The 24,183-nt window shown below is 32.3% G+C and overlaps 3 protein-coding genes and 1 long non-coding RNA gene across 5 annotated transcripts; 2 read left to right on the forward strand and 2 right to left on the reverse strand.

The window, feature by feature from the left end:
* The first annotated feature begins 1,777 nt into the window (after window positions 1–1,777).
* Window positions 1,778–4,884, forward strand: LOC114190677 (putative glycosyltransferase At5g03795). The gene is made up of 4 exons (XM_028079653.2): window positions 1,778–2,024; window positions 3,145–3,371; window positions 3,502–3,850; window positions 3,969–4,884. Exons 1-4 carry the CDS (start codon window positions 1,821–1,823, stop codon window positions 4,650–4,652), a joined length of 1,464 nt encoding a protein of 487 aa, XP_027935454.2. The 5' UTR covers window positions 1,778–1,820; the 3' UTR covers window positions 4,653–4,884.
* A 3,795-nt stretch (window positions 4,885–8,679) lies between these two features.
* Window positions 8,680–10,209, reverse strand: LOC146884586 (uncharacterized). Its single transcript, XM_085675932.1, has one exon. It carries the CDS (start codon window positions 10,207–10,209, stop codon window positions 8,680–8,682), a length of 1,530 nt encoding a protein of 509 aa, XP_085532058.1.
* A 4,375-nt stretch (window positions 10,210–14,584) lies between these two features.
* On the reverse strand, window positions 14,585–17,068 carry LOC114189862 (uncharacterized). Its single transcript, XR_014996464.1, has 3 exons — window positions 16,664–17,068; window positions 15,318–15,443; window positions 14,585–15,223 (listed from the first exon to the last, which is right to left on the reverse strand). It is a non-coding gene; the product is annotated as an uncharacterized LOC114189862 (long non-coding RNA).
* Window positions 17,069–18,943: 1,875 nt separating this feature from the next.
* Window positions 18,944–20,952, forward strand: LOC114189667 (uncharacterized). 2 transcript variants are annotated; one of them, XM_028078297.2, is made up of 2 exons: window positions 18,944–20,414; window positions 20,521–20,952. In XM_028078297.2, the coding sequence occupies exons 1-2, from the start codon at window positions 19,038–19,040 to the stop codon at window positions 20,761–20,763; spliced, it is 1,620 nt and encodes a 539-aa protein (XP_027934098.2). In that variant the 5' UTR covers window positions 18,944–19,037; the 3' UTR covers window positions 20,764–20,952. The 2 variants fall into 2 exon arrangements, with proteins under 2 accessions (XP_027934098.2, XP_085532376.1); XM_085676250.1 differs by having other exon boundaries at window positions 19,004–20,396.
* Window positions 20,953–24,183: the final 3,231 nt, after the last annotated feature.

The following is a 24,183-nucleotide window of genomic DNA, read 5'->3' on the forward strand; positions in this document are numbered from 1 at the left end:
AACTCAACCACTACTTTGATATTAAAACATTACGTTTAGTGACGAAAATGTTTTGGTCACTAATTATCATATTAAATATATTTTAGCAATCAACATATTTTTTATGACTAATATAATATTATTTTTATCGCTAATTCGTGACTAAAACTTTATTAGTGACCAAAAGGTATTTACAAGTAAATGTTAGTATACACTAATTTGCTTGCTATTTTGGCCAATAATTTGTTACTACTACTATTTGGTGGTTATTTTAATAACAATTTGTGACCAATTTTTTTTCCTTGCTAATTTCGGTTCTTTAATTGTATTTTTTTAGTTGATAAGACTCACTTAAAATATACAAGTTATTACAAACTTCACTTCACAAGTCAATTTTATTAGATTGACTTAGATTTAAAAGTTTAGTTCTTCAATATTCTAGTGATATTAATTGTAATAAATTTATTATATATATATATATATTCACATTACAACAAAAATCATTTTAAATAACGACATAAAATTGTGATCTAAATGATAAAAACTGTGGTCTAAAGATGATATCACAACTTTTTAGGCGTGGTATAGGTAAGTGTAACTATAGGTAATAGATAATGATTTTTAGTCCGACAATACTCTTAAAATTGTTGCTTAAAATTCTCACAAGAGAACGTATTTTCATATTGATTTTAGACCTCACATATATTTTTAGACCATATTTTTATCAGTTTTGTCCATATAATTTAAAGCAACAGTTATATAATCATAAACTTTCATGATATTTACGCAATATTTATTAAAGTGTTGTTTATTATATGTTTAGATCATATCTATTTAGTTGTTGTTTAATTTAATGTGGTCTAAATTATAAAATTTTGTAGTGTCAATAATATATATTTTTTATATATATAATGATATTGATGGTATTTGTTTTTAGGGTTTTATTGATAAGTAATTAGGTACATGACATTTACCTACAGAACCATGAATAACTTAGATGATATTAGATTAGAGGAGCATAACAAAGATTAGGTAACAGAATAATAAAAATGGTATACTAAAGAATACAGTAGCCTTTAAATAAAATAATTGAGCCAGAGTGTCATTTTGCTAAAAAGAATAAGTGAATATCATTTATTAAAATTTCAAAAGGTAAGATGAAAATATTGCTTCATTAAAAATATAATTAAAAGAATATAATATACACATTCTAAAATTAGACGGCGTCGTTTGGCATAATATGTTCTGAAAATTATTTAACAATATTTTAAATAAGTAGTAACCTGCATCTTTTCAGAAGAATATATTCGCGCTAAGAGAATTGACCACTGCATGAAAGATCAGATGATGCGAGGCAGAGAAGGAAACAATAAATACGTTAAATAAATTCTGAATTCTCTTTTTGATCGCTCAATGCATGTTTGTTAATTATTCTCAAATGACACGTTAAGAGAATAATACATGCAGAAATGACACGTGGAAACAAACGTATGAAGAATCCTAATATAAGAATCTTTCACTCAAGACAAGGTTAATTACACTTATGTAAGAATTAATATCTATCTGTTTCAATGAAACTCATCTATCTGTTTCACTCTCTAATATTAGCTCAAGATTACATTACTAAACCACCTTGGATTACTAGTTTTCTTGAACGCATCTGTTTTCAGAATTTTGTGTGAGAAAGAGACAAGACGAAACTGTTTCATGCGAAAATTTCTGCTGCTACCATCGAATGTAAGTGGTGCGGTAAGGAATCTGAGACAGCTGTTGGGGTCCTTAAATAGAGACATTATGTTGTGCATTTGCTGCACACAGAGATAGAGAGATAGAGAGAAAAAATGAGTAGCGGAAAATGGAGTTGTTCATGGTGGATTTCATCGGAGGAATTCCAAATGATGAAGCTGGTGATACTGATAGTGCCTCTGTTCGTGCTTACATGGATTGCTACTGCAAAAACTTCACACATTTGCCGATGGAGTTTGGTTGCAAATTGTTATGTGGATGATGATACCACACCTTCTCCTCCTCCTCCGTCTCAATTTGTAAGACCTTACTTCTTTCACTCTTTTCTGTTTTCAGTCTTGCACAGTGTTCATTTTCTTTCATGTAATCTTTTAAATGATTATCGTAATAATAATAAGTTTTGCAATGCTATGCTTGAAAAATAATCTTTCTGGTGTGAGTTTTTAGGCCTTTCATATTTGTTATCGTTATACAACATTGTTGCTGCTTTAATGATGCATATTTAATGCAGTTGTCAAATATTTGTTTGCATATGAAAGATTACCTAATGCAAAGTTAGTTTTTTTATGTACTTGGTCTATTTTAAAGTGACTTCTTTTGTTCAGTTCAAATTTAATATAAAATTTAAAACAAACCAATATTTTCTATGTTAATTTATATTGATTTTGTAATTTTATTACTGATAAATTATTCAATATATTTTACAAAATGTAACTTTTTCATGCAAAAAACTATTAAATGTTTTATAATAAAAAATGTTAATTGAAAAGACATACTATAATTTTTAAATAAATTATTATATTCTAATAATTATAAATATATTGTAATTAAAATATAGCTAGTAATCTTTAAAATATATTCTAAGTATTTTAAATTGTTTTTATTACATAAAATTAAAATCTACTCACTTTTAATTATTTTTTAATAGTTCAGTTTTGATCATAATTAAAATATAACTACTTTTTAAATATTTTACTGATTTTTTTTTTATATATTCATTACTTACATATAAAGAACAGAAAATAACATTAAGAAAAAAATGTTAATACAATGTTATCTATTTAATTTATTTTTTTACTAAAAGTCTAAGTTAACAAATTAAAATATTAATTTAATTCATTAAAAAAAGTAATTTTATTAGACCACACTTTAGAATGCTTAAGAGAAGAATTTTAATGGGTTAAAAAATGTTATAAACTCAACTCTCTTATATTTATTTTTAACATACTAAAACAAACTTTAATTGGTTAAAACGAAACCATACATCTAACACTTCTAAATAAACTCCAATGATTATCAGATCATCAAGTTTCAAACACCTTTTTTTAAGCTTTTATATCAACATTTAGATAATTCTGGCAATTGAAATATTAATATTTGATAGTTTAACTAAATCACTCACTTGTGTTGTTTGAACAGAATGAAACCCAAGTTTTCAATGTCTCCAAACCTTATGTGGACGAAACTAGTGAACCACACCTACTACTGAAGCAAACCACAAAGTCAAACATCTTAGAAAAAACCGAAGTTGGTTTGGCACAAGCTCGTGCTGCAATCAGAGAAGTCAGAAATGAGAATTATCCAACACTAGATTCAGATTATGTTCCCATGGGTCCAGTGTATCTGAATCCTAAGACATTTCACAGGTACAATTATTTCCATGCGTTGCTGATTATAATGACCCATTAAATGTGATTAGTAATCTGGAGAATGACCAAATGTTCATTGTTCATAACAAATTACTCATTTTCTCTTGTTAAAAACTTGCTATGACAGGAGCTACTTAGAAATGGAGAAACAGTTCAAAGTCTTTGTGTATGGAGAAGGGGAGCCTCAAATCTTCCGCAATCCACCATGCAAAAGGGTATACTCCATGGAGGGTAACTTCATGCATTCTATTGCAATGAATGACCATTTTCGAACCAAAGATCCCGAGAAAGCACATGTGTTTTTCCTCCCTTTTAGTGTAATAACCAATCTTCGATATGGGTATGAAAAAGTCTCACAAGATTCTAGTGCCCAGAGAAACACTGTGACAGATTATGTCAGTGTCATTGCTGCAAGATATCCTTATTGGAATCGAAGTCTTGGAGCAGATCACTTCACCCTTTCTTGCCATGACATGGTAAACACTACAGTACCTCAAATTCGTGTTTTTCCATTAATTTTTTACAGTTAAAATTTGTTTATAATAGTTAGATGATTACATGCACCAGTTCATCTTTTTCTTTGTGTGTGTTTAGTGCCGAAGGACATCATTATCCTCACCTGATCCGCTCAAGAACTCCATTCGTGTGCTTTGTAATGCCAACACATCTGAAGGATTTAAGCCAACAAAAGATGTTTCATTTCCTGAAATTAATCTCAAGACTGGTTCAACAAACAGTTTCATTGGTGGGCCATCTGCATTTAAACGTTCAGTTCTGGCTTTCTTTGCTGGGGGAGTTCATGGCCCCATTAGACCAGCTCTTCTCAAGCACTGGGAGAACAAGGATGAAGATATTCAGGTTCACGAGTATCTCCAAAAGGGTACTTCTTACCATGAGATGATGAGAAAGAGCAAGTTTTGCCTTTGTCCTAGTGGGAATGAGGTGGCTAGCCCTAGAGTGGTGGAGGCAATTTACACTGGGTGTGTTCCTGTGATCATTTCCGACCACTATGTTCCTCCTTTCAGTGATGTTTTGAACTGGAAATCATTTTCAGTTCAGCTTTCAGCTAAGGACATTCCCAACTTGAAGGACATCTTGATGAGTATTTCTCCGAGACAATATGTGAGAATGCAGAGAGGAGTGGAACAAATCCGAAGGCACTTTGAAGTACATTCTCCACCCAAGCGATTCGATGTGTTTCACATGATCCTTCATTCTGTGTGGCTTAAGAGACTCAACTTCGAAGTTCACGATGATCACACGGCCTTGGTTCAGTAACTTGGCGATGTTTGATGAATTACTCAATACAGTTTCAGTTTCACTATAATAATGTATTGAGTTAGTATTGTCTGTTTCTATAGTGTTTGTTTGTTTGTTTGCTTCGGTCGTGTTTTGTAAGAACTTCAGCTATCTCTGATGTTCTTTTATCTTAATATGTTTGCATTGTGTTTTGTAAGAACTTCAGCTATCTTTGATGTTCTTTTATCTTAATATATTTGGATTTCCTTTACTCTCTTTAGTTTCTTTCTTTTATTTATCGCAACACTTGTGGGTTTGTTTTTGTTGTCATTTCTTTATCTCTCGTACCACAAAAAGCTTTTATGTGTGTGAATCTAAGGAAATGCATGGCGAGAGAAATCTCCTTTCACACATTGTGAGAATAAAGTTATGGACAACATAATATCCTCTTCGTTTTTTGGCCTTCCCATACCCCATTTTCTTCCTCCTTTCTTTCTCCATTATTCGTTCCTGATTGAGTCTCTTCCTCCTCCATTTTATTTCCCGGTTCCCTGACCCTCTTGGATTGGATTCTTCAACCATTTTGTTTCAGCCTCCTTTCCCTTTTATGAAGCACGCTCCTTGGTTTGTTTCTTTCCACTCAATTTTAAATTCATTTAAAAATTGTATGATATTATTTGTATATTGTTTGAATTATTTTTTATTATTTGGATTGTGATAATTTTATTGTTTGAAATTGTTGTTTAGTATAACGTTGAGATTAAGTTGTTGTATGAAATGAACCATAGTTTTTCATTTGAGATTCAATACCAAAACTATGTACTACTTCCAATTTCAAAAAATTCAAATATTTTTTATAGTTAAAATAAGAGGTAGTATTAATTATGAATGTATTAAATATTGAATTATCAGACAAGAAGATTAATTATTTTTTAATAGTTTATTAGTGCATGTATATTTTAAATCTACATTTTTTTTTATATTTCATGATTTTTTGTTATTTGTATTTTGTATTGATTTTTGAGTGCATATTTGAATGCGACTAATATTTCCACTTTTATTTTGTATAAATTGAAAATCAATGTGAAATGTTGGCAAAATTTTATGAAAATTAAGAAATGTTGTTTAAAATTTACACGTACCAATGAATTAGGAAAGTGAATTCAAAAGTGAGGTTTCCATACATTAAAACAATGTTGAAATTATTGATAGAATTTAAGAACATACATATGGATCAAGCTTGAATGAACTCATCACATATTAGTGTTGAGTATGATAGAGTTGTGTGGCATGGTGCATCAATTGTCATGTGGTGGAGATAAGGTGGACCAAGTCACAATCAAATAGTGGGACTTAGGCTCTTACACTCTAAAGTAGAAAGAGTTGTGTCCTAACTATTAACTATAGCTTTGACCTAGTGTTAAGAGGTCAATCCAATAATTGGTATCAGAATCAAGATCACGACTTTGATTCCCAATAAGACAATTGCAGAAGGGGAGTTTGTTGCAGGGTGTATCAAATGTCTTGTAGCAGAGGTTGGGTGGGTCAAGTCATAATCAAATCATGACACTTAGGATGTTGTGCTCTTAAGTAGAAAGACTTACATCTTAACTATTGGCTATAACTTTTGGCTAATGATAACTCATTCATCCAACAAGTAGAAGAATTTATACAATTTGCAAAATTTAATGTTGGTAGAAATGGCAATGATGAAATAAAGTTTAGATGTCCATATGTTGACTTTTTGAATGAGACAAGGTTGTATGCAATTGAAATTAGAGAACACCTTTTTTGTGATGATTTCTTTCAAAATTATACAATTTGGACATGACACGATGAATTAATAAACTTGCCAAGTGTCTCACAAACTAAAGATTTGTTCCATTCCTTCATAGAAGAGTGATTTGAGGAATACCGATTAGAGGATATAATTCTCGATGTTGGTGTAGAAATTTTGGCGAAGTGCATGTGTATGAAACTATGTCTAGTGATGTCGAGACTCCATATTGTATATTAGATCAACTAAGTTCACATGATTGTTAGTAGTTTTAAGGTTGATGAATTTGAAGGCGATCAATGATTGGATATTATATAGTAAAGAAATTGAATGGCTTAAAAATGTTTGAAGTTTAAGTTATCATAGTATAAGGAGAAAGACAACAGTGAAGATAATGCTCAAGATGACAAAGGATGGACCCTCCATGAAGGTCGTTTGGTAACTTCCAATCATTCCAAGCCTTTATAACCATTTTGTTTGTAGAACCCAAAAGACACTAAAACTTTAGATAGCATGCAAATGAGAGACGTGACAGACTGGTTATTTTGTTGATTCTATGCAATAGAAAAACATTGATCATAAGTTCCCTGAGTTTGATAAAGAATTAAGAAATCTTAGGTTTGGTTTAGCTACAAATGGAATGAATATGTTTCATAATGTAAGTATAAACAAAAATTGTCAGCCTATTTTATTAGGTATTTATAACTTATCTCTAAGATTGTGCATGAAAAGAAAATACATGATATTGTCTACAATGATCTCCGGTCCAAGACACTCAAGTGTTTATATTCTGGTGCTTTAGCTCTTGAGATAACTTCAAAGGAAGGAAATCTTCATGGCTTAACCTCATGTTTAGTGCTTGAGGTTTCCTTAGTGGGTTTTCTTGTGTGGCTCAAGCCTCAATATGTTGCTCAGTCGCACATGTATCACTTTTGTCCATAATTGCTTGAATCTTTGTTGTTTTCTTTATTTTCCCACTTTGACTCTTTGATTGCACTGAAATCTTCAAAACAAGCTAAATTGGGGTGAATTTCATATAGATAAGATAGAATTAAGACAAAATAAGTGTTAAATTCATCTCAAAATTAACTAAATTTAAACACTTGTCAATTAATCCACATTGATATTTGGGAATCGATTTCTATTATTTCTATGGATGGATACAAGTACTTTTAACTATAGCAGATTTACTTGGGTTAAATGTGTCTTTTGTGGTTTTAAACCTAGAACCAAAGGTTATGTTTTGTATGATATTCATTCAAAGTCCATTGTGGTATCTCAAAACTGTTGGAAAAAACTCACACACACTAGAAGAATATGCAATGTAACTCATTGTGGTGTTTTTCATTGTTGGAGAATGCGCTATTATATAGCCAATTACAAACCAAATAATAACAAACCAAACTAAATCTTTATCTAATCTAATCTTATCTAATACCCCATATTATCAAACTAAATCTTATATACTCTAACTAACTAAAATAACAACTAACTTAAATCTAATTAACCAAATATAAAATACCCAATCACTTTGCTAAATAAAAACAACTCTATAATCTAAAATATAATCTAAATATTATCTAACAAAATTAAAGATTATCTAACAAAATTAAAGATTATCTAACAAAACTCCCCCATAATCTTAAATTCTTTTCTTCTCTCATCCCGAACAATCTTCCATCTCCATAGCCGACTTGCTTTTCTCTTTGACCGACTTGATCTTCTCTTTATCCGACTTCATCTTCTCTTTGACCGACTTCATCTTAACCTTGGCTGACTTACCCTTTGTTGGGTTCTTTGTGATCTTTGTGGCTGACTTGCCATTAATCGGGACCCTCTGAATAGGCCGAGCTCTCTTTAAGAGATCAGAAAATTTCCACACCTTCTTCACACCAAACTTATCATCCATTCCAAGTCGCCACTTCTCATCTTGCACCTCTAGTACAACTCTTAGATCCTTCTCGACACGCAACTGCTCTTGCAAACTTAACACTTCTTGTTCGTCTTCTTCAAGATCCGAGTTGTCCACACTCCACGAGCTATTCGAGCTATCTGCACATCTTGACCACCTCTCCATGCTACTGGACTGATTTATGACATTCAACCTTCTTGCCGACTTCTCCACTTGTTTGTGCTCATCCCTTGAGCTACATCCTATCATCAACAACACTGCTTCTCCTTTAACTTCTTCGCAAGATTGATTGTCTCTTCTGTTTTTGATCGCACTGCTTTAATTTTCTTACCTGTCTCTTTCTCCATCATGTCATTTTGAACAAATCCCATGTTGCCTTAACTGTCCACATGTTTCAAACACCTTTTCTGTAGGATACTTAACTCCAATTTGTAGATCCGGTTTTTCTCCTTTTCTACCCGGGCTGCTAGCTGACCGTGCTTGTCCTTCAAATACAGTACCTGGTTCTTTATCATAATCGAGTTTCCTTTCTCCACTATCTGACATATGCTCAAAATATTACTCTTCAGCTCAGGAACATAGTAGACATCCCTGATTTCTCCAACCCGTCCATCCTTCTGCATGTGCCGGATTGTTCCACGCCCTTTTATCACCATCTTGGAATCATCTCCACATGACACTAATTCGGCCTCCACCTTGGTGAGTTCGCTGAAGAAACTCTCATGTCCACACATGTGATTGCTCGCTCTAGTGTCTAGATACCAAACCGAGTTTAAACAACCCGGACTAAGCTCGTCACCTAATATCCTTTCCTTTACATGGCTTGAACTCCACTCAACTTTCGATTTACCGCTCTTGAGTTTGGCATCTGAGTTTTGCATCATTATTAAAATCCCAATCTCTTCCTCGTCGTCTTCCTCTGTGAGAAGATTTTTCTCCTTTTTTTTTGATTGACAATATTTTTCTATATGACCGATCTTGCCACAGTTGTAGCAACATGCCGATCTACATTGTCTTGCGTAATGGTCGTACTTGCCATACCTAAAGCATTCCACTTCTGACTTAGACCAATCTCCTTGGCCCTTTTCTTGACCACGACCATGCCAATTTTGCTGCCTAGTCTGATCTGTGCTCTCTTCAACATCATCTCGGTCACATCCACCTCGACCTTGTCTACCTCGACCTTGGCCACCTTGGCCACCTCGTCCTCTGTCTTCAGGACCTCGGCTCTGAGTATTCCGAGTCTCATCCAAATCAAGTTGCGCCTTTAGTGCTTGATCACGCGATTCGTGCTTCTTCCTTCTCCTTTGTTCATGGGCCTCCAATGACCCGACAAGTTCTTCCACAGAGAGAACTGACATGTCCTTCGACTCCTCGATGGCGCATGCAATGCTCTTGAAATCATTTGTCAATGATCTCAAGATTTTCTCCACAACCCGGCTTGTTGGCATTGGTTCTCCATTCTTGTCGAGTTGGTTAGCCACCTTCTTTACCCGAGTTATGTACTCGGTTACCTGCTCTTTATCTTCCATCTTCAACCCTTCAAACTCTCCTCTAAGAGCTTGAAGTCGGACTTGTCTGACCCGATCATTCCCTCTGTATGCAACTTCCAGAATATCCCATGCTTCCTTTGAAGATGCAACGTTTGCAATCTTCTCGAAGCCTGACTCGTCCATCGCATTATACAAGAAATACAAAGCCGACTTATCTTTCACTCGCGTCTTCTTCAGCGTAGTAATCTGGGTCGCAGTCTTATTCGCGTCCTCCGCGGGTTCTTCGTTTTCGCTCTCCACTATATCCCAAATGTCTTGGGATCCCAGAAGGGTCTTCATCTGCAGACACCAATTATCATAATTGGTTTTCTTCGTCAATTGCAGCACCGTCATACCGTTCACAACTTTTGCCATCTTCCTTCAAAGGAGTCGCTCAAAGTGACTGTTGCAAAGAAGTAATGGTTCCTGAACTAGATGCCCTCAACAGAAACCATATTTGGACATTGGATTATCTTCCTTCTAGTAAGAAGACCATTGGTTGCAAATGGGTTTATAAAATCAAACATAAAGCAAATGGTTCAGTTGTTAGATTTAAAGCTTGTTCGGTTGCTAAAGGGTTTAGACAAACCAAAAGGATCAACTACTTTGAGACTTTTTCACCTGTGGTCAAGCTTACCACTAGAAGAGTAATCTTGCTCTCGCTACTACTTACAACTAGTTCATACATCAATTAGATGTTGATATCTTTTTCACAATAATTAATGTAGAAATTTATAAGAAGCCCTAACTTGGCTTTCCACTTCCTCATCTTCACAAGTTTCTCTATGGGCCACCAGCTAGAATAATAAACTTACTTCAGAACTTCTTATTTTTTTGCTGGATAATGATACAATGACCTCATTTTTTGACCATTTTCTTACCCACTATGTGGCATCCTTTTTTTTCATATTTTGTTAATTTTTAAAGTTGTTGGATGTGTGAGGTGAAAAGGCGTGTTGACATTACGCGCGTGTGTGAGAAAACAGAGAAAGAAAGAGCGCGGTTATGGAAAAACATATGATAACACATTTTGAAATTTTTTATTTTTGTATCTTCTTCTTCCCCGATTGAAAGCCCATTTTCGTATCTTCTTCTTCCCCAAATGAAAAGCTATTTTCATATCTTCTTCTTCCCCAAATGAAAGGGTGTGTCGTTGCTCTCTCAATCTAAAATGCTTTTGTGGTCTGTTAATCTAAAATTTGTTCCAAAAGGTAAGTAATTTTAGTTGTGAAATATGCCCCCCAAAAAAATGTATCTTGTTCCCCAAAATATCAGTTTGAAACTGTTTAAAAAAAGTGAGAGGGTTTCTCTAACCAAAAATGGTTTGAATGTGCGAAGGGTTGTGAAGAAGAAGCGTTTCGTCGAAGGATTGAGTGGCTACAAAAAGCGAAGTGGTTTTGTAATGTTGGATGTTAGAAAGTGAATATATTGGAGCGTAAAAAGATCTGTCGTAGAACACGGTTAGTAGATCTGTCGTAGAACACGATTAGTTTACTGTTATTAGGATTTTTTGGCAAGAAGTTTTAAGTTCTTGGTGTGTGACATATGATGCATTGAAAGGAAAGTTGTTAATTTTATTTTTTGGTAAAAAGATTTGGACCGAAGTTTGATTGTCCTCTATCTTTCATTAAAGCCAAGTTTGATTTTTTGTTTAACATTAAGTGAAGGGACGACTACTTGTTCGTGTGTGTAAGTTGTTGTTTTGATGATTTTTTGTTGTATCCTGTTTGATTAAAGCTGTTTTGCAATGAGTTTGATTATTTGCTATTGATTTCAGGGTTTTTGACTTTGTTGTGTGCAATTTGATTGATCTGTACCGAATTTATGTTAATTTAATTTGGTTAATGTGTTTGATAATTTCAGTTCAATTGACATGAGTGACGTTAGTGAAGGTTGCGAAGGTAGTGAAGGTTGTGAAGTTGGAGATTGTAGTGATATAAGTCATGTATTTTAGTTTTTGTTCCTTTGTCAGTTTATTTATATTTGAGTAATGTAAGTTTAACTTATGGTTTGTAATATGAATATTTGCAGATTAATTTCAGGCATTCTTGTAGAACACAGTATATTGGTTTATTGAATAAGAAGTTAAGTGTGGAGCAAAAACAATTTATTGAAGGAACACCGTTTTGGTAGTTTGTTTAGTTGCATGAAAGAGTTAAGATCAGTCGAAAGCTTCTATGTGAGTTAAGTAATGTGTGGGTGGAAAGCAGAGGAGGTTTCATGATTAACTTCGAATTTGTAGTGTTTAAGTTATTAGACGTATGTGTAGGCCTAGGGTTGAGGGTTTATGGAGATAAAATTAATTTAGAGGAGGTTGACCTTGATAGTGTTTGTAGGAAGAAATTTTCTGAAAAAAAAAAAAAGCTAATAGTTACTATAATATATGATTATCTCTTGAATCAGTGTGAGTGTCTTGATGTAGAAGATTTTTGCCGACTGTACATTTTGTTAGGCATATCTGAGTTTCTTTTGCCTAATAGAAATGGAACCGTCTTTGTTTCACTTTTTAAAATTGTAGATGATTTGACTAGTCTAGTTAAAAATAACTGGGGTGGTGTCGTATATGAGTACTTGGTTAGTAGTTTGTGTAGTGCGTCAGTTGTTTTGAATAAGCAATTACATCGAAAACACTTTCATGTTGTGGGATGTGTATATTTATTGCAGGTAATTCATAGTAACTTACTTTTTCCAACATTTTATGTTATAGCATTTTGTTTTGTGTTATGAATTTGTTACTTAGTTTTAAATTAATTGTATTATTATATCTTGTAGCTATGGACTTTTGATCACTTCTTGTTTGTGAAGAGAAAGAGTGCAGCTAAGAAATTCAAATTTTCAAGGTTGCTACGTTAGATTGATTACAAAGTTGGAGATGTGTCAATAAGAAATAGTTTCAAAAATAATGTTGTACTTTATATTATTTTTTTGTTAATATTTTTTGTGTTAGTAGTTTAGCAATTTAATGATGTTGTTTCTTTGAAATTAAATTTCAAATTGTGCATGATGTTTGTCTTTCTAAGGAAGAACTAGGTGTGTTAGTTGTGAAAGAAGTTTTATAAAAAGGTGATGGTGAGTGTGACAAAAGAAAGAGAAAAGGCTGTATCTTTGGTGGAATAAAAAAGAAGAAGCAGCTTATGGGTATAATTGAACGGCAATAATGTGATATTCATGAACTTGCTGGAGCCATTTGTAAGTTAAAATCAACTTTGGATGAGAGGAAAACAAAAAGAACTGAAGATGAATTTGTTTCTCCTACTAATTTGGATGAAGCGCATGTTCCAAGTAAAGAGCAGCATATCCTTGAACAACAAGCACGATGGAAAACTCATGTGAAACGAAATGCCTTTAGAACTGAAAAGAACGACTTACTTTCAACAATTTACAGTTCTGAGGTATTATGTTACTCTCAACGTTGTAAGGTGGAATACAATAGCCAGTTGAAGCTGAAGTAATACAAGATTCAAATAATGTAGAAGACAAAAATGTAAACAACAACAATATGTACGTGTGTATGAGGAATCATCCACGCTAACGGTTCAAAAGTCGTGTAATCCAAACTCCGTTCGCAGGATATGGTCCAAAGAAGAAAAGGATACCAAAATAGTTGTTGTAGTTGCAGCAATATGTGTCTGGTTTTTTTGTTTGATGGAAATGAAATATCATTTTGATTTGTGTAATTTAAAAACGATTAATTGTAGTGCAAATGTATGAAACATGTAGTTGTGAAAAATTTGTGTTGTTGTGTAAGAAGATGTTTTTGTACTGTGATATTGCAGTTCATGAATATTGACTTTTCAGAAGTATTTGTGGTGCTCTATAATGAACTTATTTAGCAGAGAAATGATGTCAGGAAAGAATAAAATATAAAAAGTTATCCTTTAGGTTGAATTAGAGTGTCCACAGTCTGCACTTTAAAAGATGGCTTGATGTCCGAATCACAGTTTAATAATATAGAGAAAAACAATTTCATGTTATGGGCCTGCAATATAACTTAGTCATATTATGGGCAATAGTATAGGAAATTCAAAATGTAATCAAGATATACAATTTCTACTTACAATACAGTTGTTTATCCTTGTGTAGTTCTTTCTACTATGTCCAAGGGAATCAAACACAAAAAATATCATTGTCTTACAGTTCACACAATAACACCACCAATGATCATTATGGACAATTGGAGCAAACAACTACAAAACACATACAAAATTTATTTGTTTGTCAGACATAAATAACAAAATGGACCAACTTCCATGGCAACAACAACGCAATGTATAAGAGTAATAAAAATTATACAAAATCAACGCTAAGAATCTCTTGCATGGCAACCAACTTACTACAAAAAAATATATTGTAGTCGCTTAATTTCCAAACACGTCTGTTTGCAACTCTTTTATTGTTGTCATGTACAACAGAATTTTGCATTGGACAAAACACTTTGTCAATTTCAAAGAATTTTTATGAATATATCAATTTCAACTAAATATGATAATAATATTGTGTACATGGGATTCATTGAGATTCTTTGCAGCCGTTGATGCAACTTCCTTTCATTATACATCATAATATTTGTTGCAAACAGTACAACCTACAACAACACATTGGTCTACATTAAATTATTGTACATTATAAATGAATTACTAACATGAAGACATAATTTAGGTTATTACCATGTTGCATACGTGACCCGTTGGTCGAAAATCCATACAATTGGGGGTCGTCAATATTTGACCCTTTATATTACAAACAACACTACAAAATAAAATTTATGACTATTAACAATTTAGATAAAGTAAATGAAGCTTATAACAGTAAAAGAAATGGCATACAACATCATGTACAACTTCATTGCATCCACACCCAATGAATTATAATGCGCTTGAATGGGTTCACTTGTTGCTGCTATTAGAACAAACTCAGTAGTCTTGTAACAATATCCATCAAAGTTAACAGTTACTACTTTAAATGGAGTATATTCTTGTTTAACTTGTGCCTTCTTAACACCTTTCTCTCCACAGGCTTCAGAAACCTTACTCATATGAACATCATCATGAACTTTATCTCTACTACCTTTTGTCGCATCATCAAAACAAGAAGACTTTTCTCCGCTTCCTTTAAAAATATCAGCCTTATCATCTCTAACATTAGGCTCTTCTTGGGATGACCATTTACCACGTAACAATACTTCATCCTGCAGTATCTTCAACTACTTCTTCATGGCAATTATTTCCATCTCATTCATTTTCACTTTCTTCATGCAAATATCCTCAAAATTAGATTCACCACTATCATCATCATCTTCATTTATTGTTTCACCGTCAATATTTAGTGCAACCCGAACAATTGGATTTGATCTACATTCAACCGTTAATGTCCAATCCCAAATAATAATCTACAAAATATTTAAAAAAAAAAACAACATAATCAATGATGTCAAAATAATGAATATAACCAAATAAATACTTTTAAATCACAAAATTCATTACCTTCGGTTTAATTAAAAGTCTCTCAATGCTTGTTGTTCTTAACTTCAAACTTGGTCATCGCAAAATTCTTGGGAAAACAATTTTCCTATTGGGCCCGCCTAATCCAAGTCGCTCAAACGCCCAAATCTACAACATAAGATATAAAATAATTAAATCTAAACAAAACAACAATTATTAAACCTCATAATTAAAGAATACATAAAAACATATTACCTGTAAGACCACGACGCAACCAGGTAAGATTATGTTATGTTGATTTTTTTGCTTGCAATCGACCAAATGTGCACGACTTAGTTCATTAACCAAAAATGTGTGAACTACCCCACCCTAATTGTAGTTCATCAAAGTATTAATATTGTCTAATATCCTAAATGGCATGTTACACACATATTTTGAATTTCTTGAAAAGTACAGGACAACAAAACACAACAATATATACAACCGACAAACATTGTCAACATCATCTTGCTCAGTACCTATTGTACAACTAATCAATTTAATAATACCTTTGATTATTATACTTTCACCACTAAAAAGTGAACCAACACAACCACAACCATAAGCATCAAACTCAACATATTCCCCAACTATACTCAAACCCAAGCTCATACATACATCAACTACACCAAAAGGATCAAGACGCTACCAAATATGAAAATATTGTTCACATGAATCTCATCGACGAACCATCTGTTGTATTAAAGGAGTACATATATCTAAAGATCTCTCCATCTCCAAACACCATTTGAAAGATGTAACTCCAATCCGTGAACGGTGTGCATCCGTCAACAAATTATTCATTTGAACAATATATTTTGTCCACAAAATTAATTAATCGTACATTTCAATGAAAGCAACAACAAACACTGAATTATTAACTATTTATATCATAATTTGAAAATTTTCATGCAAACCATCAATTCAACCTCTTCTACGGCTTTCTCTTTTCTACACTTTCCACCCATGTTTCAATAACAACCTATTAAATATCATAATCATACAATGTCCAACAATCAACAAAACAATCACTTCAGAAATTAAGGAATCACAAAATACTACATTATAAAACCCAACTAAGTACATACAATCCCAAATGTAAAACAAAAGGCACAAATACTTATGCCTAAACCACAACGAAACACAACATGTTCAACCATAAATGAAGAATGTACTAGCAACGAAGTCAAAAAAATTCTTGATTCTACTACGAAAGCCCTATTACACGACAATGAACACAACTTCAACGCCAAATTGAGGGTGATTCATCCGCACATTTCTGTTAAAAAAATCATGCCAAATGTAGAGTACTCGTTCGACTATGGAATAACAAGCTTAACTTCACTTACCTTCATCCACTAACCATTTCGGGAATAACAGACTTCAAAGAGGGTTTTTGAGGATAACCTAGTGACCAACGATTGGTTCTGTGAAAAGGCTTCAATGAAGCAAAAACATAGTGACAAAGCCCGCGGCCAAGCCTTGCGCTCAACGAAAGCGTCCAACGGAAGCGACCAATTTCCAGCGAACCAACAGCGTCCAACAACCTAATTCACTCTCGACTTCTCCGCTCTCCGCTCCGATTGCTACCAAGACCAAATATCAACGATGAAGAAATAAGAAACTTTGTGGAAGAAGAAGGAGGGAAAACGTCTCTCCAAAGTATTCTTATTTTACGCGAACACATCAGTTAATATTTTCAATCTCTTCTTTGCCTTTCACGCGCATGAACTCCACACTACCTACGTTTACGGTCTGCCTCAAATGACATTCACACTTTAAAAAAATATTAAAAAAAAAGATGCCACGTATATGGTAACAAAAGGGTAAAAAGGTTATTGTGTCATTATCTTTTTTGCTACTTACAAAGTGTTGCATAGTATTCTTTCTTTGTTTCCGCTATTATAGTATTTGTTATTAAATTGATTTTTATTTATGAATTTTCGTGTAGATATAAATTTTCAAGTTATCCAGATTTCTTACTAACCTTAAAATTTTGGTTACAGCATTTTTATTTGGTTTGATGATGTAACATAGGTATCAAGAACATTTTTTTTTTCTGGAATAGAAAAACATATTTTTTTGTAATTTTTTTTCCATCAGTTTAAACGAGTCCCTGAGTTGTAATTATAAAAATTAAGTTCTTGATATTTGTTAAATTTTTTCTAGATATAAATAGGGCATGTCAAAAGTAATTTGAACTTTCGAAAACGAAACTTATCTCATCATTTTTACATTTTTATTCTAGCATTAATATATTTGCAACAAAAACATATAATACAATATTTTTATAGTCTTTTTTTTTACTTGCTCTTGTTTTGGAAAGTATTAATGATCAGAATAGAAATTATTGTTGTGCTTTTTTATATAAACCTTTCAAATAGAATATCTTTTGTTTCACTAATATATTTATTACTGTTGAAAAAAAAAATACTGATATTTGACCATAAACAAATAAATGGAAAGAGACATAAAATATTCTAAAATACTATAAAAATAACTCCTACAGATAAAAATAACACATGTGTTACGGTGTAACAAAGAAAAAGAGACATAAAATAAAATACTGATATTAAATAAGTATATTACTTTTTTTTAAGGATTATGGTATTTCGACGCTATTCTTTCTTTTACTATTATTTCATATTATTCTTTATTATTATTTACTTTTTTTTTATTTTAAAAATATATAAATTAATTTTTGTTAAGACTATTTAATCCTTATATAAATTACGAAATGAGTGTTAAACGGTGTCAAATATCTTTTTCCTACTTTTAAATGCTCAACTAATATTCATCATTTTTCTTCTCCCTCTAAATGCTTAGTATTTTGGGTGATTATTTTTTATAGGACATAACGAGTCCAAGAAAATGCATTTGAAGGTCATACTAAAATATAACAAGAGAAGAAAATATTAATAGAAAACAGTTTGTTGTTCAAAATTTATTACTCTCCGAAAATAGAAAAATGTCTTTCTACACCTTACATTATTTGGTCAATGTAAAAAAAATTAAGAAAAATGTCCTTTTACAACCAATTTTTATAAACAAAGGCAAATTTCATACAATAAATTATTATACTCAATAAATAAATTAATAAAAAATATTATTTATGATTTAAATTAATTAAATCGCACAGAAGGTTCAAAAAATAATTAGTGTGTCATAAGAAAAAGACTAGAAATCACTAAGAATCTCTGATAAAGAACAGTGATAAAATTTTCTGATTTTTCACCACTCCAGTGCATTGCACAATTAAACAAGAATCTGTATACGAGTCATAAGAGGAATCGTTTGACTCTTCGATTTGGTTACTCCTTCCCCTGACATGATGCCACGATTTTGAGTTATAACTATAATATACACCTTCATCAGACATGTGATGATGATGTCAGGTTTCTATGCGACCGAACAACCTCCTATAATCCTCTCATATATCTAGGTTAATCCAATGCATGCATATCATATATAATATACATCCTTTACGTAACATTAGATGTCACCACCAAGAACAATCTCACGCTAACGTGTCACTTTGCAACCATGCCTGCAACCACGTGTCACTTTACCTTCTCCTTTTCCTTTTCCATTTCTCAATCCATTCACTCGTGTATATAAACCATCAAATCCTACTTCCATTCCTCAACATTTCTATATCATATCCTATACACAGATCAAACTTCCACCACGAAAACAGTGTGAGAAAAAAAGAACAGATTTTCAATGGCATCTGGGCAACACGAGACTCGAGCTGAGGCAGCTTCGAAACTTGCTGCCAAAGAGCTTGAACAAGCCAACAGAGAGAGAGCTCGTGATGAACAAGCCAACAGAGAGAGAGCTCGTGATGAACAAGCCAACAGAGAGAGAGTTCGTGATGAACAAGCCAACAGAGAGAGAGTGCGTGATGAACAAGCCAACAGAGAGAGAGTTCGTGATGATGTGGCTGTTGCGGATGATGTGGGTGTTGTGGATCAGCAACACGATCAAGATCAAGAAAAGCGTGGTGTGATAGGGTCCATGATAAGGGCGGTGCAAGAAGCGGTGGTTGGGAAGAAAGAATCGGTTCCTGCGAAAGCACACACCACAGAGGTGATTCATGATATTAATTTCCAACCGGATGACGTGACTGGTGGTGAGGTGAGAGACATATCAGTAACGAAGTCTCCTGGGATCTATGATTCTTCTGCGACGGAGGAAACCGGTTCCAAGGTCGGTGAATACGCGGATTATGCTGCCCAGAAGGCGAAGGAAACAAAGGATGCAGCAATGGAGAAAGCTGGTGAGTACACAGATTATGCTTCTCAGAAGGCAAAGGAAGCGAAGGACAAGACTATGGAGAAGGGTGGGGAGTATAAGGACTACGCTGCTGAGAAGGCGAAGGAAGGAAAAGATGCTACGGTGAATAAGTTGGGAGAGTACAAGGACTACACTGCGGAGAAGACGAAAGAAGGGAAAGACAGTGCTATGGAGAAGCTTGGGGAGCTGAAGGATTCTGCTGCGGATGCTGCTAAGAGGGCTGTGGAATACCTGAGCGGCAAGACAGAGGAAACCAAAGAGAAGGTCTCGGAATCCGCCGAGGTCGCCAAGAACAAGGCGGCGGCAACGGCAGAGACGGCCAAGAATAAGGCGGCGGAGATGAAGGATGCGGCGAAGGACAAGGCTGCTGAAACTGCGGATGCAACAAAGAACAAGACTGCTGAGACGGCTGAAGCAGCAAAGAACAAGGGTAGGGAGATGAAGGACAAGGCTGCAGAAACCGCGGAGGCAGCGAAGAACAAGACCGCACAAACTGCTGAAGCAGCGAAGAACAAGACTGCTGAAACGGCCGAGGCAGCAAAGAACAAGGGTTGGGAGATGAAGGACAAGGCTGCAGAAACTGCGGAAGCAGCGAAGAACAAGACTGCAGAAACGACTGAGGCAGCGAAGAATAAGGCGGTGGAGATGAAGGACAAGGCTGCAGAAAGTGCAGAGGCAGGAAAGAACAAGACCTCGGAAGCAACTGATGCGGCAAGGTACAAGGCTTGGGAGATGAAGGACAAGGCTGCGGATACCACAGAGGCTGCAAAACAGAGAACTGCACAGGCAAGGGACAGAACCAAGGTCTCATTCTCATTCTCATCACTTTTAAATTTGTTGAGCCTAACATGTCTTAGAATGTTGTAAAGTTTGTGTATACGTGAGTAATTGTCCTTATGATGTGACACAGGAGAATGTGAGAGGTGGAGATGAAGATGCAAGGAGGAAAATGGAGGAGCTAAGGCTACATGATAAAGGGTTCAAAGATTTATCGGAGGGGCGTGGACATAAAGATAAGGTGGTGATGAAAGTGGAAGAGAGTCGACCGGGGGCAATGGCGGATACACTGAAAGCGGCGGATCAGATGGCGGCGCAGACCTTCAACGATGTGGGGCGCATGGATGAAGAGGGGGTCGTAAGAAAGAAATATTAATGTGATACTTAGTGTATAGTATCACTTTGGAGTATATGTTATGTACTGTTGTGTTTAAATTCTGGTTTTCTTCTTTTGATTCTCTTCCAAAATATGTGTATGGTTTTGAATATTGGTTCTGTATAGGTTCATGTAGTGACCATGGAACCATTATTACATAAATAAACATTGTTCGCGTTCTTTGTAGAAGTCAGAATATCAGTTCAATGCAAGCCCTTCTGTTAATTAGGTTTGGCATGGTCTAATTGAGGAAAAAGGTCTCAACTAGCACTCTTTGAAAGTCAAATCTGATTTGGCATGTTTAGTGCGAAATTATAATTCAATGAAAATTTTACAAATTACTAGAGTTAATAATTCTGCTAACTAGCAAGTGTATAAAGAATAATGAAGTTTATAATTATATAAGTTGAATGAAGTTTTTTTTCCATCAAATTGAGTAATACTTTATTCGAGTATATTAGGTAATAATGAAGTTTATGAAAGTTGAATAATTTTTTTTCAATCAAAGTAATTATTACTTTGTTTATCCATTCTCAAATTTATCTTCTAACACTTACGTCTATTAATTTCTTCTAAAATTTGTAAATATAATATTCAACTATTTAAACAAGTTCTACTATATTTCATATCAATCTCAAATTTCTTAATCAATGACTAATACTAAATTGCTATTTTTGAAGCACTATTTTTTTAGTCTTAAGATATGATTTTTGAAACACTAAAATTAACACAACGGATGTCACAAATTTCAAAACGGCGAACAGCATGAGTAAGTTTTAGGGTGTGAAGTAGAATTTGTGAAAATTTAAATGAATGTGTTTTTTCAATGGATTTAAAAGATAAAATAATGAATTTTGTAAAAATTAATAAATGATTTGAGTGATTAATAGATAAATAAAAATTTATAATAGATAAAATTTAAAAATTATTAAAATATTTTTGGTGATAAGATAAAAGTATATAAAATGATTTTTAAATTAGTTGAAATTATTAAATTTAAAATTATTATTTAATAAATTTTAATAAAAGATAATGAAAATAAATTATATTAAATTATTATAATTTTTATAATAAGTATTATATAAATTATTATTATTATTTGAAATTATTATTAATTATTATTACTATTATATATATTATACTATTCTTATTATTTAATACAATCATTATATTTATATATATATATATATATATATATATATTATGTGAAAACTGGTTTATTTAACTAATAAATATATATTACATGAATTTGTTAGGATATAGTACGTGAATTTAGGATTATAGGATACAATAAAAGTTTAATTTAGTCTCATAAACTTTTTCATTTTGAAACTTTTTTTATTTTGATAAGATATTATTTATTTTGTGTGTATGATTTGTTTAAATATATATGATATTATATTAATAGATGATAATAATAAATAGAAAAAGAAGAGAATAAAAAAATAGAGAATTTTATAAAAAGGTTCGTAAAACTAACGTTAATTTTTTTAAATTATGAGATTTGTTATAGATTAGTAAGAAGGTACAGTTACCAACATCATAAATGGACTCATGTGAATTTATCTTCTCAATAAATTTGCGCAAATCCATCTGCGCAATAAATTAGCGCAAACGAACATACCACTAAGACAATTGAAGTCTTTTTTATTCATTTACTCTGAGCAGATTGTTTGTTTCTTTTAAGTCATTTGCAAACATGGAAAGGCGCAGCTTTGAAGGAATCGGTTCTGGATTGTAGGAAACGATTCCCCTCCTTGAATATGAAATCTATTCAGTGTTTGTGTTTTAATAGTTTCAATAATAATAACAAAATAAAAGAATATATTAATTTTAATTATAAGTATAAAATAGTAATTTTATATTTTAATCTAGAACATTTTTTATTTATATATTACTCACAAATTGTATTTTTAAATTCATTCACTTTCATTTCTAAATTCTTTAAAAGAAATATATTTATTTGTTGGTTAGTCAAAAATTAAAAATTGTCTTTCTTTCAAAATTTTAGTCCAATTTAATCTTTTAATTTTAAAAATGTATGAATTTAATTTTTTTAGCTAAATTTCATTAAGTTTATTTAACATTTGAAACACTTTTTTCATGATAACATTTCATTATTTACATTGTTTGACACATTTCCCTACATAGTTAAAATTCACATTCGAATTACGTTTAAAACATCAAATAAATTTAACAAAATTTAATTGAAAAAATCAATCAACATATTTTTTTAAGATGAAAGACTAAATTGGTCCAAAATTTAAAAAAAATTAATTTTAAATTAAAGAACTAAAAACATATTTAACATATAATTAAATTTTTAAACTTTAAAATTAAAAATAAGTTTACCTTGTTAAATACAAAAGAATCTAATACTATTAGATTATTATATATTTATTACTGTGGAATAAAGGAAATATAGACTGAAACGAGAGCATATGAGAAAAATATCTTTGATAATAGAACTGTTAACAAATATCTCATTTTTATTTTTTATACACCGAAAATATTTAATTTTAATCAGATTTATTATTAGATGTTAGAGGTTATAATTAGAGATGTAAAAAAAATTCGTATGCGGATATTAGCAAATAAAACTTGCAAATGGTAGAAAATGAATATTGTAAATAGATATTTGCGGGTAATTTTTATACCCGCTTATTAACGGGATGGATACGGATATCATAGTATTCGTATCCATAGATACATGTACCCACTATACTCTAATTTAAATTTAAAAAATATAAAAAATAAACATGATTAAAATATTAACACATTGATTTTTTTTTATCAATTGGTTTTGAAATACAATCTCATTTTCTTTGTAAACTATCATTGAACACTATTTAAATGAGTTAGTTAAGCTTTGTTTGAAATATTGAAATATATGAATATTATGTATTATATTTTATTTGAATTTATGGTTAAAATATGTTGTTAAATATATTTTTTTTCTAAATATTCATGGGTACCTGCAGATATCCATGGATATTAAAAAATTATGCAAATACCCGCATAACGGATACTCGCACGAATATGAGTGCGGATACAGGACGAATATTTATTCAACGAATAGTGTACAAAAGAACTATTACTCGTACCTTACCCATCTTGTTGACATCACTAGTTATAATAATATTTAGTAAAAAAGGAAACCTAATAAAGATTTTAAAAACCCTTAGATACGTAAAAAACTCACACATTGGATTATTAGTAGGAATTATTTCATCATTTTCTTTCGGCATTACATGTATTTCATTTATCACATTTGTTCATCTTCTCTTTTCATGTAGAAGCCATATATTTTTTTGGAAAAAGGTTTGATAATCAAGTGTTGTTATACACTATTTCACAATATTGTCCCTACTTTCGAACATAAACATACTATCTCTTCCTCACACTGCTATTAGTAAATAA

This window comes from Vigna unguiculata, chromosome 7 (genome assembly GCF_037176805.1).
Source record: "Vigna unguiculata cultivar grain cowpea cultivar isolate G323 ecotype 2 chromosome 7, ASM3717680v1, whole genome shotgun sequence".
NCBI classification, from domain to species: Eukaryota; Viridiplantae; Streptophyta; class Magnoliopsida; order Fabales; family Fabaceae; genus Vigna; species Vigna unguiculata.

Excerpts from the sequence above, each read along its gene's own strand:
- LOC146884586 (XM_085675932.1), bottom strand. The coding sequence starts at position 10,209 with ATGGCAAAAGTTGTGAACGGTATGACGGTGCTGCAATTGACGAAGAAA.
- LOC114190677 (XM_028079653.2), top strand. The coding sequence starts at position 1,821 with ATGAGTAGCGGAAAATGGAGTTGTTCATGGTGGATTTCATCGGAGGAA. Across the intron at positions 2,025-3,144 it reads CTCCTCCTCCGTCTCAATTT|AATGAAACCCAAGTTTTCAA; the intron begins GTAAGACCTTAC and ends TTGTTTGAACAG. Across the intron at positions 3,851-3,968 it reads CCCTTTCTTGCCATGACATG|TGCCGAAGGACATCATTATC; the intron begins GTAAACACTACA and ends GTGTGTGTTTAG.
- LOC114189667 (XM_028078297.2), top strand. The coding sequence starts at position 19,038 with ATGGCATCTGGGCAACACGAGACTCGAGCTGAGGCAGCTTCGAAACTT. Across the intron at positions 20,415-20,520 it reads AGGCAAGGGACAGAACCAAG|GAGAATGTGAGAGGTGGAGA; the intron begins GTCTCATTCTCA and ends GATGTGACACAG.